At 48.8% G+C, this 13764-nt stretch overlaps 1 protein-coding gene across 3 annotated transcripts in view; it reads left to right on the forward strand.

Moving 5' to 3' along the window:
- The window catches only part of FGF12 (fibroblast growth factor 12), a 216429-nt gene that overhangs the window by 118712 nt on the left and 83953 nt on the right, over positions 1-13764 (forward strand). The window contains exon 1 of one of the 3 annotated variants that reach the window (XM_063408414.1): positions 1198-2043. The exons of the other annotated variants lie outside the window; for them this stretch is intronic. Within the exon in view, the coding sequence (XP_063264484.1) occupies positions 1845-2043 (199 nt within the window). The 5' untranslated portion in view covers positions 1198-1844. Of the gene's footprint in view, positions 1-1197; positions 2044-13764 lie in introns of those variants that run through there. 3 annotated transcript variants of the gene reach the window in all.

A 13764-nucleotide genomic window follows, 5' to 3' on the forward strand; every position in this document is an offset into this window, starting at 1 on the left:
ATATAATTCCACCTTCAATTCTGTTCGGTGCGGTTTTGTGGCTGGAGATAGGCGGGAGCCGGCCCCGCACCTGCTGGTGGCGGTGTGGTGGGACCGCTGCGGCCGGGGGCAGCGCAGCAGTGCCGGCCCCGCCGGAGCCGCCCGCACGCTCCCCGGCCCGGGAACCGGCCCCCGGCAGAGCAGCCGGGGTTGTCCCTTCTCTCTGCTTCCACGGAGAAGCAGGGAAAGCCACGGACACGCTCGGCTGCCGAGGCTGGGTGCTCGGGCGCCGACAGCAGTGGCCAAGGAGGTTGCGGAGGTGGCTGCATGAGGCGGCTCCGCCGGGAGGGCTGCGGTCCCGGGGAAACCCGGCTGCCGGCGGGGGCGGCGGGTCTGCTCGGCCGGAGGGGCAGAGCCGCCGCGGAGCTGCAATTGCCTCGCTTTGCCTGCGCGGTATTTCTCATCCAAACCTCGATCACGTAGGATTGCGTAGAGGAGGGCGAGCAGGAGCAGCTGCAATTCTCGCCGAGCCCGAAGCCCGGTTCCTGCCCGGCCGCCGCGGGGCTGCGGGGCTCCCCGCCGCCTTGGCAACAGCCCTGCGCAGCGTGGGCGTCCGGGGGGGCTTCCCCGGCCCCTCCCTCCCCTCTCCTCCCCCACCTCTCCTGGCCTTCCCCCTCCTGGGTCGGGCAGGAGGATGCAGGCGGGAAGCGGGCGCGGCTCGGCTCCTCCTCGCCCCGCCGCCGTCGGGCGGCACCGCGGAGCATCCTGAGCCCCGCACGGAGCAGCAGCAGCAGCAGCAGCAGCGGCAGCCGCACCCCCCCGCCTTCTCCTCCTCCACCTCCTCCCCGCCTTGCATCGCTCCTCCCGCCGCCGTCCCCGCCGCGGCAGCCGGGCCCGGGGCCGCCCCGGTGCCGAGCGCTCGGCGGCCGCCCGGTCGGCCGGACGATGTGGGTTGTTGCCGTCGGGGAGAGCCGGTGCCGGGGCAGAGGCGGCGAGCAGGGCAGGAGAAGCTGCGCCAGCCATGGCGCTGTGAGCCCGGGGCGCCGAGCTGCGGCGATGTGAGCCCGCACTCGCGGCCGGGCGCTTCTTTTTTTTTTTTTTTTTTTTTTTTTTTTTTTTTTTTTTTTTTTTTTTTAGAATTTAATTTTTTCCTCTTCTTTTTAATTTGTTTGCTGACCTGCTGCTTTTTCCCGTGGCTGCTTTTCCCTTCCCCTCCCGCCCTCTCTGAGAGCAGAGTGGGTAGGGGGGGAGAGGAGAAAGAGGAGGAGTGCGAACAGAAATGCAGCGCGGCTCTCCCTGAGCCCGGCCGCGGAACCGCGTCCATGTGCGCGCCCTGCCGCGCAGCGCCTCGGAGCCACCGCGCTGGGGCCGGGGCTGCCCGCGGGCCGAGGGATCTCTGACTCATCCCACTCACCCTCGCCGGAGGGCGGCCGGAGGGAGGAAGCGCCGCCGCCTGCGCCCGGGCGGAGCGGAGCGGCACCGCGCCGCAGGGACCCGCGGATCCTCCGCGTCCCCCTATCCTTTGGACACAGCGGACCTTCACCGGCGGGGCGGCCGCTCCCGGATCTGCGCGGCGCTGCCAGCCCGGCCGGGGGGTCTCGCCGACGGCCGCCCGCGCCGGGATTTGCTCTCCCCGGGGACAGACCCATGGGCGGCGGGGTCCGGCGTCCAGCCATGGTTGTTAGCTTGGGCGCCCTGCTCCGCCTGGCCGGCTGAGCCCTCCCCGGCGCCGGGACTCGGGGCTGCAGCGCGTTCAGCGGGTCGTCCCCGTCCCCGTTCCCCGCGGGGCGCGGCGGCGGCTCGGCCCCAGCGCGCCCGGCCGGCGCACCCCGGAGCGGAGCGGCGCGGGGGGCTCATGAGCGGCGATGGCAGCGGCTATCGCCAGCTCGCTCATCCGGCAGAAGCGGCAAGCGAGGGAGTCCAACAGTGACCGGGTGTCCGCCTCCAAGCGCCGCTCCAGCCCCAGCAAGGACGGGCGCTCCCTATGCGAGAGGCATGTCCTGGGGGTCTTCAGCAAAGTGCGCTTCTGCAGTGGCAGGAAAAGGCCGGTGAGGAGGAGACCGGGTGAGTACGGCGGGCCGGGGCCGTGGGAACCCGCTTCGCGGAGAGAGGCAGCCCCGGTCCCGCCGGGATGTGTGCCCCAGCGCGCTCCTGGCACCGCCGGGCAGCGGGTGGGGACGAGGCGTGCTCCGCGCTCAACTTTGGCTTGGGTCCTGGCGGATCTCCTCCCCTGGTCTGATGGGATGGGTAGGCAGGGACCTGCTGCCAGCATCCCTTCACCACTGTCCCAAGTGTGAGCACAGGGGGTCCTCCGGCAAGAGTGGCCCAGAGGTTTCATTTGTCCAGGCTTCACCCAGAATTGTGTTTTTCCACTTCCTCGAAGATAAGTTTTAAAAATGGTCTCTCATTTTCTGCATGGAGACAAGAAAATCGATAAACTGAGGATTAGTTAAAATTCCGGCCATTTGATAACTAAATCCATCAAGTGCTACTTCAAGAGCAGAGTTGTACAGGGAATTTCATTAGCTTAGAAAGCTTTCTTGATGGCAGCTGCACAACGGTTACACCTCATAGTGAGCTTGCGAGGACCTAGAAATTCTCTTCAGGGTAGTCCTTTTTTGTCTTCTTTCTTTTATTTATTCTTTTATGCTTGTATGTGCTCAGTTCCTCGTGAAGAACTTTGCTTTAGTGTACACCCTAGTGCTCACATTCCCACGGTGAAGTCCCACCACCCACAGTTTCAGTTTTGAGCATTGCTTTGTGCTCTCAGCTGTCCTTGGTAGGCGTGAGAACTCAGCACCTGGCAAGAATAGGCCCTCCATAATTTCTGAGTGGAATTATGATTTATGTCTCGCTTTATTTTTTTCACTGCTATAAGTCACCATAAAGGTAAGAAAACAGAGACTGGTTTGAGAAGCTGCTGTGAAGATGCAGTTTTCTCAAGATGTTCTTCAGTATAATGGTTAGAAAAGAGGGATACTCATTCACTTAGCCATTCAGGATGTACCATCAACCTGTGTAACCCTTCCATGATTTCCATATACATTAGTATTGTATTTGTCGACCAGTCTCTCCAGAAGCCTGTTCTCCACAGCTGAACTCTGTTGGTAGTGATCTCCACCAAGGTGTCAGAAGTAGCTAAGGCTGCTCTTCTCATCTATAGATTGATGTAGATGACCTGGACTTATGTAAACAAGGAAAAGAAATGGGACAAAGCCTCTCACCATAGAAGGCCATTTCTTTCAACACTGCTCTTAACAAAGGGGAAAGAATAATCACTCTGGATTGTTGTCAGCACTCCAGATTCACAGGCTGTGGGGCAGGGACCATATTTAGTTTTGAGAATGTTTGAAGACAGTGCACGGGTTAGGCTGTGGAAACCAGTTTCTTTAATGGTCTGCTTTAAAGCAGGTATCACAAGAGGCTGTAAAATACTTTAAATATAGCATGACTTGAAATATTGAAAGGGATAAAGTTGCCTATCTTTTCTTTCCTACTCAAGTTATGCGTGGTGGCTTGCTGGACTATCTTTCATATTAGTTAATCTGTGAGCCAAGACCAGAACACGGCCCTTGCCCAAGAAGTGTTGGCATTTTGTCTTGGGAATCACTCTTTGCAGGATCAAGAATGGGAACTGGGAGTCTTACTGATGCATTTTTTTCTATTCCTCTTTCTTCTCCATCTTAATCTGCTATTAAATGCAATCTCCTAAGGATTCAAAGGGCTGGGAAGTGTAGCTCTGTTACCTGTATTTCAAGATGCTCTGTCTTGGGAAAGTTTGAGTGACTTCCAGCAGAATGTGGTTGGGAAGGCTTTCTGTTGGTCCTGCCCCAGTGCTCCCAGCTACACAGGTCCAGTTCTGCTTCCTTGGACTCAGAAAATGCTTGTGAAGAATTGGTGAGTTTTAAAAATTCCCTCAACTTGCATGGACTTGCTGAGGAACATTTTCTATAATTTACAGGCGAGAGTGATTTTAGGGATCTTTTTATTGACTTAGAAGGAGGATCAGTGCTACTCAGTGTTGTAAAAATAGAGCTGCTCAATCTTCAGAGCTGTCATTCGGTCCCTTGTAACCAGTACTGTATTCATTTTATAAAATCCAAGAACTAGAGGAATTAAGTTGCTATGAAAAAAACCCTAAATGTCCTTTCCTAGGCTATGGACTGTGTCTGCTTTATTTCCCTACATCCATCTTTCAACTAGGGATTTATTTCACTGATACATCATATTCCTGGTCTTGCTCAGGAGGCAGCATGCTACAGGGATTCTGCTGCTTGGATTTATTCAAGGGAGTGTATTGTGCCCAGATAACTTGCTCATTTCAGAATCCAGTTTCTGCACAGAAAATGACATGCAAATTAATTGAAAGTGGTTTAAAGAAATGTGCATACATTGTGCAGTGACCCACAACCCCAGTGATTATGTGTACTTAATGATATGCTGGTTCAGTAGTTTGCAAGTCAGTGAAGGGAATGAGAGAAACACACTGTTCAAAAGAAGTACAGTTGTATTTGGAGATGATACAGTGCTAGGAGATCTCTCCTTACCTTTTTAAACATGACCTTGTCTTATGACTATGGGAAGTAACTGTCAAAATATTTTGAATTTACAGAGTGGTTTTCATCTATAGTACTCAACAAGCTCTACCAAATGGAGAGGATTCTTCCCATTTTACAGAAGGCGAGACCAACTCCAGCTATGGAGCACTTACCTGACACAGAGACCTAATTCCCAATGCTGGGACCAGCACGCCGTGCTTTGGGCCCTGCTGCCACTGAGCTCAGGATGCAGCAGTGGTGGAGCTGTAGCTTGCCCATTACACAAATACAACTCTGATGGAGGTTCATGTTCCCTTTGCTCTTTGCTTCTGTAAAGTAACTGTGTGAGCTTACATTGATTAAGTAAGCTGTTTATTACATGTTTGATATGTGACTCAAGCAGTGCTGTAAATAAAATACTCAGTGTAGACGTGGGTGAGCAGAGGTACTTGGCACTGGTTGGCACCTTGTGCTCCACTTTGCAGCCTGTGTGAAGTGAGAGTCACATACTCCTGCTCTCGTATGGGAAGGGAGAATTTGCACCCTGGAGCAGTTTAGTCTTGCATACTGGGCATGAGTAGTCAAGGGTTTTGGCAAGCTGTAGGGAACCAGATCCTTGCAGGGTTATCTTGTATAATCAAAGCTATCAGCTCCCGGGGAAAACAGACTTATTTGTCTGCTTTGCAGAAACATCTCATTTGTTGGTTTCAATAAGAACTGTGTCGTAAAGTGAGAAGTAATTTTGTCTGTCTTTTCAATGGGCAAAGGCAGCTGTCTCACATGCACACTGTGTTCTTTAGAGCTTTTGGATGTATTTTGCTCCAAGATGACTTACCAGTTTAAGATAGGCCAAATAAGGACACTGCTGTGGACTAAAGTAAACATTTGAACACATGGGCTTAATCCCATTATTGTGAGTTAACACAGGTGATTTCCTGCAACTGCATCTATAAATTATATATTTTGCTTTGAACCATAGTGACTTGATAGAGGATTCAAAAGAAATTACTGTATGGCATGCCTTGTCAGTACAGGTTCAAGAGGTGGATTCTTCCTCAGGGACTGATGGATCCAAGAGTTGAATGCTGGAGACTTGACAAGCAGCTCTCTCCACATGACTTCCCTGCCAACAAAGAGTTGAACCAAGTATTTCATCCCCTTTGTGTCTGAATTAAAACATCCAAGCATTTCCCTTCTTCAGCTGTTTTTATAGCAGTCTGAAAAGCCTGGGTTGTTGGGTCCAGCTTGTTTTGAAAGCTGTCACTGTTGCTTCATCAGCCATCTCCTCAGGCAGAACGCACCCCGGAGAGCTGGGGTACGGGTGGCTTTCCTTCATGCCATGGCCACTGAGCAGCAAAGCTGAGCAATGGGAGCCTTGCACGAAGGGAAACAGGCTGGAGCATCAGGCACAATGTCTGTGGGGATTGCTAGAAGTTTTATCCCAGTGAAAGCCACTGAAATGGTGTTAGTACTTGGGAAAGTCATGTTTGAATTGAGGCAGCTTTGGGTCAGGCAATGCCGGGCGCTGTGTAGCCTTGTCTCAGTCCCCTCAGATGCTGCTTTTCTAGATGGGTTACCAGCCCAGAATACAGAGCCCATTCTTAAACAGGGTTTTCACCCCATGAAAAAAAACACTGTGTTTTTTTAATTCCATTTTTTTTCCCTGTCTGGTACATATTTTGTTCTCTTCCAGGGAAAGGATGCTTTTCCTTAAGGATATATAAATGCTTCTTCCAAAGTGAAGGAAATGGCTTGCCCATAGAAAAAAAGCAGTAACTTAAACCATGTTTTCCCTTTGCGGTATTTCTCGTTTTGAATAATAAATAGAGATATGGAACTTAAAATTTATGGATGTAGGTATTTTTGCAGCAGTATAAGTAAAAAATAAGAGCAACTTTAGCTGAAGGACATAGAAGGACTTTGTTAATTCAGAGATTCATTTAAAACATTTGAGAAGTCTGTCATCTGCAAGCTGTTAAATTCCCCGACTTAAATCCTGAAGTCCTTTCTGATTTCATGCAGGGTGAAAATGATGATTGAAGCTCAGGGTAAAAGCCACCTTTTTAGCTCATAGTCCTTGCCTGCTTTTGTGGCGTGGTGCATGTCAGAACAGCTGTAATACCTGCCCAACCTGTGGAATTTGTCCACTTTGTGTCTACTGTCCGAATGCCGGCTGCATTACCCAGGGCATAGCTGCAGGAGAATTCCATCTGGATCCCAGCTCTCCTCTGTAAGCGTGTCCATGTGTGTCTGGCTGTGTGCCCAGCCAAGGGGAGTCCATTGCATTCTTCTGCCTGCTCCTTTGCAGAATTTGGTGCTGTGTCCTGTATCTAAGCAGGCTGACAGGAATGGAAATGGCTGGAAACGTGGCATCACCCGGACAGCAAGAGCTTGTAGAAGTTCCAGCTGAGATAAGGGCATGGATGCTGAGTCTCCAGCCTGACATGAGCCTGGGTAACAGCAAGGGGAAGGGCACAGCCCTGAGGGCACGCGTCCTCCTTGGCTGGGGCACTGCTGTAAGCTCCTTCTGCCCCACCCATGCTAATGAATGGCAACATAATCAGGATGGAGGAAGAGGCTCCCTCCTGCTCATGACAGCTTGGCAGATGGGTTTCATTTCATCCAGTTGATCCCTGGGGGTGGTATCACGCACATTAGTGACTGCAGATGTGGTGAATGTCACGGTGTGTGGCTGTGCTCGGTTAATGGGGGGTCAGATAGCAACCCTGAGCTCTCAGTCTCTAAAATCTGGGGAAGAGCTGCTGTTTCCTGGTTTTCTCCAGGGCATGGAAAACTCAGCTGCCAGCCTGCTTCCCAACACAACTTATGGGCGAGCATGTCAGTCAGTAAGCCTCTTCATACTAGTTCTGGACTGAGTATGCTTGATGCCAAGAAAATCCATGGAAGTCATCCAAGCTCAGAGAGGGATGGATATCTTCTGTCCCCGTGGCCCCAGGGGTAGCTGTGCTTGTGAGAGCAGTGGAAATCGTTAGCCACCAGAGGCTCACCATTAGATCAATACAAATGATTGATTCCTCCATCACCAGCCAAATGGTAGAGTCAGGCAAAAAGTGGTTCATGAGTGATTGTTTTCCTTCACAATAAAAGATCCATATAAATCAATTTATCGTTGACTGATATAACTGTTGGGAGTCTTTTTGGGCGGGGTGGTAAAGGTGCATTTTTATTTAGAAGATACTGATATGTGTATTTTTCTTTACCTTTCAGGTATTCTTCTAAATAAAATGTTCCTTTGAAATATAAACCCAAAAGCTTGAGTTCCAAAAAATAACAAAATGGAGACAATGTTTTCTTTCTTCCTTTCATCCTTGCTTTGCTGAATTCAACACAAATTTAGAATAATTCCAGTAGACCAGATACTTCATATTTTAACAGATAAGTTACCTATTAACCAAAGCAATCATCAGCTTGACTTGGGCAGTGAGGAGAGCAGAACTGCCATGGGAGCTGATGAGGCTGTTTGAGAGACAAACATCATCTTGAGTCTCACTGTGGTGGGGAGCAAGTGTAAATGCAGTTGGGCTTATTGCTTTTCTTCCTTCCCCTCCCAAGAAAGAATACCATGAACCACAGTGGCCAGGTAGGCATTTGTTTCATCCCTCTGACATTTGTCTCATTTGATCTATCCTTCTGAACAGTCGTGTACACGCTACTTCTGAGATTTTTCTACTCCTGCACAGTTGAAAGCAAGCTGTGATTTGTTATTATTAAAATCAAAGGAAGAATTTTATCAATCAAGACATGTAAAAGATTGATATCCCTTTCATATTTGCAAGCTCCATGGTTTGGCAGAAGGTGACCAAGAGCATAGATAAGAACAGGTCAGAGAAAGCAGCTCCAAAGAACTGATTTTTAAATAAAGAACTAATCATTGAATACAGATATGTTTCTGTATGCTCTGTATGCTGTCATAGTGTCACTGCCATGACTGCATTATTGTTGTCTCGATCTTGAAAATGTCTTGAGAAGTGACCTGTACTGAAGTCATCTGCTCTGTGCCTGGGCTGTACTTGCCGCAGTCTATCAGGGAGCAGTGCCTTTGTTCTCCTGTTTAATATGTGGTTCATCTCTATTCCCCAGCTAACACAAGATTCTTCATGTTAATGCATTATCCTTTCTGAGCATGGAGTAAGCTACTACATCTATTGTTTTATCTTTGCCCTCTTCTTACATGTAGCAGAATCCTGAAATAACTCGGCCTTTCCAGAGGCTGGTTTTACTTTGCATCTCTATTAAAAGCTGTAGGAGAACTATGGACACACTCATGGGTGCCTCTCCTCTAGCTTGCAGGAACAGGGGATTTGTGCTTTGAGGGAGTCAATGCGGAGACTGAGTTTGTGCAATGTGGTCACAGGGCTGAAGGGCTACAGCTTCTTACCAGAACCTCTGAAAATAGCAGCTACAACACATTTCTAAAATGGTAAAGCAGAAGGCATCTTTCTTGAGAGCTGTGGAACACAACTGTGGGATTCACTGTTCAGGCAGACCACTCACTTCGGCTTTTCCAGCCCCCACGCTGCAGCTCAGACAAGTAACTGTGCTTGTTCCAAGCACTGAAATGGGGCTTTCTGACTCCCTGATGGAGCTTATGTGGCTGCTGAGAAAATGCACCTGGATGCAAGCTGGCACTTGTCAAACACCTCTTCTGTCCTGTGTTCATTCCAAAATGCCCTGGCTAAAGGTGACAGAGGGACAAAGCCACAAACCAGGGTGGTGACCTGAGTCCTGAGCCATTCCAGTCTTGTGGGAGGAGATGCTGGCTGGTTGCTGGTGTGATGAGGCTCCGTGCAGCACCTCTGGGCATTTCTGCTCTCTGCCCTTTCCCTGTGGAGTGGGCTGCAGCAGGAGATGAAAGTTAATGCTGGAAGCAGCAGCATCATAGAGAGGGTCTGTGCAGCTTTGTTGCTGCATCTTCTCTGTGGCTTTGCATTTGTCATGAGGGGGTGACTGTTCTGCTGTGCTAGGCTACCCACTGAGGAGATGCTGCCTGGGGTTCCGCAGCTCTAGGCAGAGCTCTTAAGTTTGGAAGACTGTTGAGCTCTTGTGCTCAATAGCAAAAAGGGAGGGTAGCAGTAGAAGCTCCTCTCTTCTTGGCAGCATGTGCACCTGTTGTACCTGAAGTTTTGTGTGGGAGGTGGAATTTTGTGTAATCCAGTCTGACTTGCATCAGTGCCCCCTCCTCCTTCAGTGTTACCAAGCACAAAAACAAACTTGATTTCTTATGGTGCTTGGCTGGCACTGCTGTGTTCATGAAGAGGAACCCTCAGCTGTGGACCTCTGGCACTTCACTGGCCAGAAGGTGGGCAGCTCTGGTGAAAGGAGAGAAGCAGTTAGGCTGCCACCTGCCTGTGTTCCCCGTCTTTCTTCCTGGGATCTTTTCAGCACAATGGTAATCGTCTGGAGTGTGGGACTTCATTGATAGATGTCAGAAAATGGCTGTTTGCCTCTCATGGTGGGGCTGTGTGTGAGGATGAAGATCCAGGGCTAGATACAGCCACTGCATGGTGGAGGGCACAGAGCTTCTCTCACATCCCACAGCAGCATCTGTGGAGTGCTCTGTGCATTCCTGTCTCCCCTACCCTCCAGCAGCCTGCTGTTAAGGGCATGTGTTATATCCATGGGCAGCTACATGCTGTGAACTGGCAAAATAACCACAGAGAGGCAATGTAATTCTGTTACTTGTGCCTCTTCTCCTGCTGAAACCTGATTGCAGTTATGATAAAGATAAAATCCCCCTGAAATGTTCCTTTCTTGAGATACTTAAGTATTTTGGGTTGAACTAAAGGAAAAAAAGAAAGGTCTTGGGGTTAATAGAACATGCTCACTTAATTGATATTTATCTAGAATAGTATAGTTGGCTGTCTCCTCCCCTTGCTGGCTGCACAGATAGTTTCTTTCCTTAGCAGTTGCCACCCATGTTGCCTGAGCTGCCAAATAAATACATTTCATTCATCCCCCAAAGCAAAACTGTTTGCAAAAGGTCAAGTGAATGGGTCTGCTGCAAATGAAGCCAGGCTGCAAAAAGCCAGTTCACATTTTCCAGAACATTGAGAAGCAGTAGAAATTAGCAAAAAGACAGCTGGTTTTGGTTTCCAGCACCCGCCTTAGGGCCCTGGGGACTTGGGAGCCACTGGGCTGCAGGAGATGCAGGGATCAGATGCTGGCAGGTGAGGGGCTTGGACCATCCACCTGCTCTGTAGCTGGAGGTTTTCCTGGCACAGCTCCTGTAGCTGGAGCTGGGGTGAGTCCCTGGCTGCCTCTGTATTGATCTGCAGCCATCCCTGCAGTCATTGTGTGGTGATCAGCATCACGCTCTCGCAGGGACTGTCTGTTACTGTGGCTAACAGGGCTGGCAGAGTGTGTGGTGTAACCAGTAATTCTCTGCTGGCTTTTACAGTGAGGTGGGTGCTCATCAGCATGGGCTCTGCCTGCTGGCAGGCACACAGCATCAGTATTGAAACATTACTAAACATTATTTTTCGCTTTCAGCTAATTTCCCTCCATCCCACTCCTATCTTTGCTTTAATAAATATTTCTTCTTCTATTTTTCTTCCTGTTTCTTCTTCTACTCTACTTTCCATTAAATAAATTCTAAGATTTTAGAGCTACAGCCCTATAGCAGCTCTGGAATGATAAGCAAGCACCAAGTGAAGTTTTAGAGCTTTCTGAGCCCTCCTGGGCAGCTGGGGGAGCAGGAGCTTTGTTCAGAAACCTGTTGGAGAGGCAGATTTTCTGTTTTCACTCCATCTGCGCTGTGTCATCCTCAGCACACACATCCCTGGAGAGGGAGCTCACTGATTTCACCTCTCAGAAGAGATGGCATTTGGGTGGCAAATAAACCTGCCTGTCTCACTGGAGTCCTGAGGGCTGCCTGATACCAGAAGCGAGGTGTTTGTGCTGAGAGATGAGCAGTAAAACATCATTGTTATTTAAAACACAGCTTTAGATGGAATGAAGTGTATGATGACTTTCCCACACCTGGAGCATTTTCATTAGTTTGAAGGAAACCTCTGGCCCTAATGAAAAATCAAAATCATTATGTATATTAATAAAAGGTATATTTTCACAAAGCAAAAGGAAAAAAACCTCGAGTCGTATGGTGGAATTCTGGCCATTTTTAGCATGATCGTGCTCTTTGAAGTATAATGTTTCAGATGCACATTTTCATTATGCATTTGGATGCTGTATAAGATTTATTGAAATTTAGAAACAGCATAGTTTTGAGTTAAAGGTGCTTCCAAACTGCTACAGAAATGCTTAGGCTGCACTAGTGCAGTGAGCAAAAAAAATTCTTGTAATACAGCCTGACTGATTCAAGCTTTAATTTTTTTCCACATCACAGGCTCATTACCTGTTAAATAAAGGAGTTTCACATGCTCATCCCACTGGAAAATGCTGTGAGATTGCTTGAGGAATATGTAGCAAAAGAGGATGTTATCACTTGGGACTATTTAAAGCCTGCAGAATGGCACTGGGACCCAAATTTTTCCCTGAGTTGCCATCCAGTGATTATCCAGGGCACTTCTGGGAGCTGATGTTGGTAGGACCAGGTACCTTCCCTCAGACTGACAGCATCTGAAGTGATTAATTTCTCCTCAGTGCTTGTTGGTAGTATGTTCTGTCCATTTTCTATTTTAATGAATTTATTTTTCTAAGTGCTTAGAGCCTGGTGGATGTCACTGTTTTCATAGTATGTTTTGTTTGTATGAGGGACTTCTCAGTGTTTCTGCAGTATTTCAGTCCTGCTGGATTGATAGGGGAAGTGAAGAGATTTAGAATCTGAGAATAGCATAAATCCCAGCACTGTGGCAGGCCTGAACAGCAGGGATGCTGTCTGCTCTGCTCATGTGAGTGCTGTTAGTGATGGGGGCCTTGCATGGGGCACTTCAGGGTAAGGGGAGATGGGGACTCTGTTGTGGAGCCCTTCAAAAACTCGAGTACAGAATGTGCTGATGCCACCAAGTCATGCTCACCCAGCAGCAGGGCTGAAAGGGACCGCCACTGTTGATTAGTCCAACCTCAGTCCTATACTGATTCCAAATGTGCGTTCCTTAGAAGGATGTTCTTAAACTTGCTTTTTTTATCCTCTCACAGAGCAAATTCTGGGTAGAATGTCCTAGTATCCAAACCACATCTTTGTAGGAAACCAGGAAGAAATCTGATTAACAGTGAAGGAGTTTTATGTTGCATGTTTGAGTCAAGAGGACAAAACACAATCTTTCTAACTGTACACACAGAGCACTGCCACAACATTCCCCAGGATTTCTGAGCCATCAAACAAGTCCTTAGGATGGGTCTAACATGTCGCTCTGCAGGAAACCTCTCTGGGAAGCTTACAGGCTGAGAGGCACTGCAGGCATGGCAAGAGGGCATAGCTGCTTTTCAGTTTCTCCTCCTGTCAGCTCGAGGCAGCAAAGCAAGCAGCTTCTCCAGACATCCTCCGAGCTCATCTTTCCACCTCTTTTGGGATAACATTTATGGGAATATACCCCTTCTTCTGTGGTATGAGCTTTGGGCTTAGTCATCCTGAAAGCTCTGCAGGTGTGGGTGTTCCCATTTGTTAAATCCTCACGCGGCTCTTGAGCTCCCATTGCTGGCATGGGGAAAGTCAGGATTCTACTCCCCGTGTTTCCCCTTTGTGGGTGTTGGCTCAGGAGCTGGCACAGCCCAGGAGGCCAGGGAGAACCACGCCTGGTTGGTTCAGGAGGCACATCTGCACCCAGATGAAATGTGCTCAGTGACTGTGGGCTCACACATAATATTTATGCTATCCTCTGTTTCACTCTCGGTGAATATGCTGTAATTTTGGCTAATTACACAATATGTCAGGAATAATTGCAGGGTGTTCCTCAAAATAAATAATACATTTTGTATGCTCTGCTATCCATACTTATGAGCAAGCTTTAACCTTCAGTAGCCAAGGCATTGACTGTGCTGGAAAATGACAGTTTAGGAGCTGTAGCTACAACTTCTTTTGCATTAAATTTCTCATTATTTTAATTCCTTTACCTGAAAAAGCTTATCCTGCATAAATTCTGGAACAGCCCTACATCTCTTCTGTATGCCTTTTGTTCCTGCCTGGCTTTTGGTTTTATCATCAGAGCTCGAGTGAATACAGGTGTAGAAAATTGCTCTTGAAAGGGAAATGGTTTGAAATTTGGTCTGCTGCTAAAACACACTGGATCAACAAAGCAACATAAACCGCATCCTGGGGGAGGCAAAGACA

Source organism: Prinia subflava, chromosome 11 (genome assembly GCF_021018805.1).
Source record: "Prinia subflava isolate CZ2003 ecotype Zambia chromosome 11, Cam_Psub_1.2, whole genome shotgun sequence".
In the NCBI taxonomy this organism is placed as follows: Eukaryota; Metazoa; Chordata; class Aves; order Passeriformes; family Cisticolidae; genus Prinia; species Prinia subflava.